This window comes from Syngnathus floridae, chromosome 8, assembly GCF_059516105.1.
Source record: "Syngnathus floridae isolate MCC-2025c chromosome 8, RoL_Sflo_1.0, whole genome shotgun sequence".
Lineage (NCBI taxonomy): Eukaryota > Metazoa > Chordata > Actinopteri > Syngnathiformes > Syngnathidae > Syngnathus > Syngnathus floridae.
In genome coordinates, this window is record NC_142420.1 from 3,574,614 (window position 1) to 3,579,858 (window position 5,245).

The window sequence follows — 5,245 nt, forward strand, 5'->3', positions numbered from 1 at the left end:
GCAAAGGACAAAATTACGAGAAATGCAAACAGATTTGTTTACCTTCTATGATTTAAATATCTGTTACGCAACACGTGTTTGCAGAAACAAGTCGATGCAGTCTATAAATAGAAGTTGGACTTTCAATCATAATGACATGATGCTTTTTAATTGCCAGATAGTTAGAAGTTGGCGGCTGCGAACATTCTCTGGCATTCCCCCGATTCATTCTCCAGATGCCGAGGATTCAAAAACAAGCCAGCTCATTTACAGTCAAATGTAGCGATGCATGTGACCTTTGCCCAAAACGGTGGCATCTGTGAGTGGAAAACATTGAGAATCAAAGTAGAGAAAGAAATGTCACACACAGGGTGTGCCTGCAGAAATAAGGCGAAGGGCTATTTGTCTGATTTGGGTGGGAGGAATAACACACACTGATGTTTTCAAAAGTATTTTGTGTTGCACTCGAACACAAAGGGTGTGTTGCAGGCTCAGCTGCACCTTTTTCTTCTCTCAAGTCTGATGAAACAGAAATGCCATAGATGTGTGGACCGTGTCGAAATAAATAGATAAAAATAATAAATGCAATTGAATAGAATTTCTTGTGTCATCATAATTCTTCCCATCCTAAAATCTGCAGTTTTTTTGAAAGTATCATTTAACATTCCTAACAGTCATTAAAATACAGAAATCTCTGTCCCAGCGTATTAAATGAAGCAATATTACACAACCCTTAAAGGGAAAGTCAACCCCAAGATTTTCTTTACAATATGTTGAATGTGCCCCACTAGTCTAAACACGGTATTCTGATTAATATTGCATTTGTGGAGTATGAGTTAAGCAGTAAAATCACAGCTCCCCAGTTTTCTGAAGCTGAGCCATAATTGGTTGTAACAGACAAAGTTTGCCAAACATTCGCCAACAGTTTGGGGGACTTTCCTTTTCACGAGGAAATTTTGAACATGTGAACAATAAAAGCACCGGCAAAAGTTTAGTGGTTATTTGGTGAACATTTGCAACCTTGATAGACGTGAGCTCTGACATGAATGAATGTTTTTCAACCTTTGCAAATGAAAATGTTCATCTCTCAGTGGGATGGAAAAAAATAAGTGGAAAAGGAGACTTGCTGTGAGGCAGTTGCCTTCATGAGTTCAATTTTTTTTAGCACCATTAACATTGCTGCATAAGTGTACCACATCTGATGAAACTAAATAAAGTTTTGGGTTTTTTTTCACATCTGATGAACCTAAAATGAAGGGTTTTTTTTGTTTGTTTTTTAAACAATCCAGAGTTTGTGGACGGGTTCATTTTTGACCGAACAATTCTAAGGGTGTAGAGTACGGTAAATTAAATTTCCTGTTCTAGAGTTATCATCACTCTTCTCCAAACACATCTGTAGAGTTAATAATTGATGCACTTGCTTAGCTACGTTTACACTCTTGGAAATTTAGGCTCAAATAAGAAATTGTACAATATAAGACATTGGTCGCTCCAATTTACAGTCAAAGTTAAGCGGATGACAAGCCTTGTTAAAAAAAAAAAAAAATCCACCACTTCAAACAAAGTATCTAAAAAAGCTGCCTCAGATAAGAAGCTTCTAGAGATTAGCGTAAGACAATGGTGAGCCCCACAACGGAACTCACAAGATGAACAAAAGGATCTGACACAGATTGAAAGAACCCAATTAACTAGGTACAACAAGACTAATGGCACACAACAAAGACACAGGTTGGGAGAACACAAGGGATGGCAGGGAGTCGATTGGACAGGAGACAAGAAGGCTAACAGGCCTGATTAAACTGATGAGGAACGGGGTAAAACGCGGACACACACCAGGGGAACGATTAGAGCTGCGTAGAGTAGCCAAAATTGTACTCAAGTAAAATTGCAGTATTCTAGCTCAAGTAAAAAATAAATATGTAGTCCTCCAACTAATGAATAAAATCTCTGCAGGAAAAAAAACACAGCAAGTACTCGATCGAGTAACTCGTGATTAATTTTTGAAATAGCTTATTATTTTTTACTTGAGGAAATCCTAAGTTGTTTATGGTGAGATTTTGTCTGCCAAAGAAATAGGTATGGGCTCTCTTAGAAAATGCACACGCTTCCAATTTAGCATTCTATTAGTTCACCACTAGATGGCAAGTGTATTTTACACACTGTACCTTTAAAGTCAAAAAGTTGTCATTTGAAACTATGGTTTTGTGTCACATCTGCGATCTGCTTGTTTTCCTACAAATTTAAACACCTGAATATCCTCTGAGACTGGTGATTCCAGAATTTTTGCCAGGAGTTGCAGCAAGTGAAAAGTCTGACATTTTAATATCGTAAAATAGCATTTTCCATTCACTGCCAGCCCAGTTAAAATGGCAGTGAATGAGTTAACAAAAATACTTAAGATGCATTTAAACTGGTCTGACAAGTATCAAAAAAGATACACAAGCAAATGTTAACAGAGGAAATGTAAATATACTCTTTTGGAAACGATCACAACAAAATGGATCGATCAAAACGTGACAGTTCAGGTGCTTGGAGTTTTTTGCCGTGTGAGGTGGGAAAAGACGGTTAACATGCCATATTGTGCAGTCGTTTCGGAATGCACTCGTCCGGTCGGGCAGGCTTTTCATGGGCATAATTACGACATGAAAATGAGTGAGGTAATGATCCAGAGGAGTTTCAAGCTGTCGCCGCGTGAACAATGAGCGCGATAAAAACATACTCCGCCACTACTGTAGAAAGACGACAGAAATGGAACGACAAAGTGGCTAACAACGTGGATAAGACGTCGCTGAATGGCTGTCGTTTCAACTGATAAATAATTCAAAGCGGTTGGGATGTAAGCGACGCAGCGCTCCCAAAAACAAAATCATGTTTTTATTTTGTTTGTTCAGTCGTAACTGGAATATGACATCCCGACAGACTTGTTTTCAAAAAGCTTTTTTTGAATATCCATGCTTTACTAACTACTAAACCTTTTATGCAATGACCTTTAGACATGTTTCCTCAATTTAGAAGTTTTATTTGGACTTTTAAATGCTTTTTTAATTGGGAAAAAAAATCCACGATGTAGTGAAGCCGCAATACATGAAACGCGAAGTAGCGAGGGATCACTGTAATTCAAAATTTTCAAATCACTGCACAGTGTAAAAACAATGAAACAGTCATTAAGTCAATGAAAGATGAAAATGCGTTCCAAGTTGCGTCGCAGATGCAAGCATAAAAAAAAGTTTACCTTTGTAAATGCTAAATTGACAAAACCTTAAGAACCTTAAGTTTGACAAGCAATAATGCAAATGGTGACTGCATGAAATATTTTCAAAAAAAGAAAATAGGTTGCCGTCATGTGACATCATTCATGTTACAGTCCTTTGTGTCAAGGCTAAATTAGCCAAGTTGCAACATCCCTTCTGCTTCCTACTTTCATACTGAACTAAAATCAGGATCACACATGCTCATCTCCAAATGAAAACACTGTGCTAAGCTAAATTAGCCAAATACTTCTACGAACATCCAATCCTCTGAATACTTTGTGCTATTAGCTGAATGCAAGTATGTCCAGTTTTCTGAATACTTTATGCTAAGCTAACCCATTGCTATTGCTTTTATTAAATCTGCTGCATCTTTTGTGCTGCCTGATCCTTGCAAGAGATGAATGCAACACAAACTGAATTAAGTCATACAATACAAAATTTTATTTTTACATTTTAAATATCAGTAGAAAACAGTGCAAAGAATACATCTTTTTAGGCACATAGTTTGTCAGATTTTTGAAACATAGCGATCTCATGGAATTCGTCATTATTCTCAAAGCAGAACGATCAATTAATTCCAGTACATTGACCAAAGTTTGAAATGTGGAAATCACAGGCAGTTTTTAAAGCACATGCCTCCTTCCTTATTCTTTAGTTTGAAGACATCACAGCAGGGAAGTTGCATGCTCATATACGCACAATCATCTGAAACATTCACATGCGCACATGCATTGAGGTAATAAATTATGCATTAAATAAAAGTTTTAAATATGTTTCACCTGCAAATCAAAAGTAAAAACTCAATGCCCAGGAGTGCAAAAAGAATTGTTAAGGCATTGATTAATACATCCTATAAATCCAGCAGGCCACCACCCGATGCACTTGTAAGGCCGTCATTTTTTCCATCGTCCCTTCTCGTGGGTTACTTCACTTCAGCGAGCTTCCAAGTTAAAATTTAACAATACGGATGGTCCTTCAGGTGTTGCAACTTTAAAACCCTCAGAGGAAAGCCCCACAAAACATTTAACCCACAAATGCTCATGATATAACGGAACAAACATTTGTTCCATCGTAACTTTAGTGGCCCTCAAAGGTCTTGAAATGGCCCCTGCTTTTAGAGTCCAATCGACTGCTTGTAGCGCTTAGTGAGGGAGTTGGCCTGCGTGGTGAGCTTGCCCAGGACGCCTTGGAGCCCAGCAAGGTGGAACTGGAACTGCTTCTGCAGATCCTCATCCACCTCCTCCTCCTCCTCCTCATATTCGTCGTCTTCTGACGAAGCCGAGGACAGTGACGAGCCGAAGGATGATGATGACCCCGTGGAGGCGATGGAGTTGATGCGGGACAGCCGCAGCGGCGTCTCCTTGACGACCGGGGAGACCCTCAAGCCCCACTCGATGTCCTGCCGGATGGACTTGAGAAGCTGGTAGTAGCTGTACATGTCCACATCGCCATCGTCCACGTCCGATTTGTGGCCGTATAGCTCAGCGTCGTCACACAGCGGCACGTCCCGCAGCAGGCTGGGCACCATGACCGTCCGGTCCATGTTGTTGACTGCTCCGAGGAAGCGGTTCATGGCGTTGAAAAGAGAGTTTTTCTGGGCGGGTGTCTCGAGGAGCGTTGTCATTTTCGCTTGTACTTCTGTCAAGAGTTGGTGTGGTGGTTAGTTTCCGGGTTTTGAATCCGATGATGACAGGCTGTTGGCCGGGGAAGGTTGCTTGGTGTCCCGCCTGGGGGTTGTTTGGCGTCTAACTTTCTGTCTCTGCTAAAACAGGAACGTTCCAGCTGCTTTAAATAGAGACGCGTAAGCTCGACCTGTTTGTCCAGTTCTACGACTTGATGCGCAACAGGATTTGGGTTCACGCGTAACGACGCAGGGAGGGGCTCCGAAGTGACAGCAAGCCGGAAAAGTATGTGATCTCCAAAAAAGGAAACGCGTCGCTTGATTGTGTTGTTCTGTGATCCAAAGTTTTCTTACCTTGAAATCTTCCAAGTATATTTGTCATCAATTCAGCCCA

General features: G+C 40.3%; 1 protein-coding gene across 1 annotated transcript; it reads right to left on the reverse strand.

Moving 5' to 3' along the window:
- Positions 1–3,648: 3,648 nt before the first annotated feature.
- Positions 3,649–5,245, reverse strand: mid1ip1a (MID1 interacting protein 1a). The gene has a single exon (XM_088383713.1). The coding sequence runs from the start codon at positions 4,852–4,854 to the stop codon at positions 4,345–4,347; it is 510 nt and encodes a 169-aa protein (XP_088239839.1). The 5' UTR covers positions 4,855–5,245; the 3' UTR covers positions 3,649–4,344.

Excerpts from the sequence above, each read along its gene's own strand:
- mid1ip1a (XM_088383713.1), bottom strand. The coding sequence starts at position 4,854 with ATGACAACGCTCCTCGAGACACCCGCCCAGAAAAACTCTCTTTTCAAC.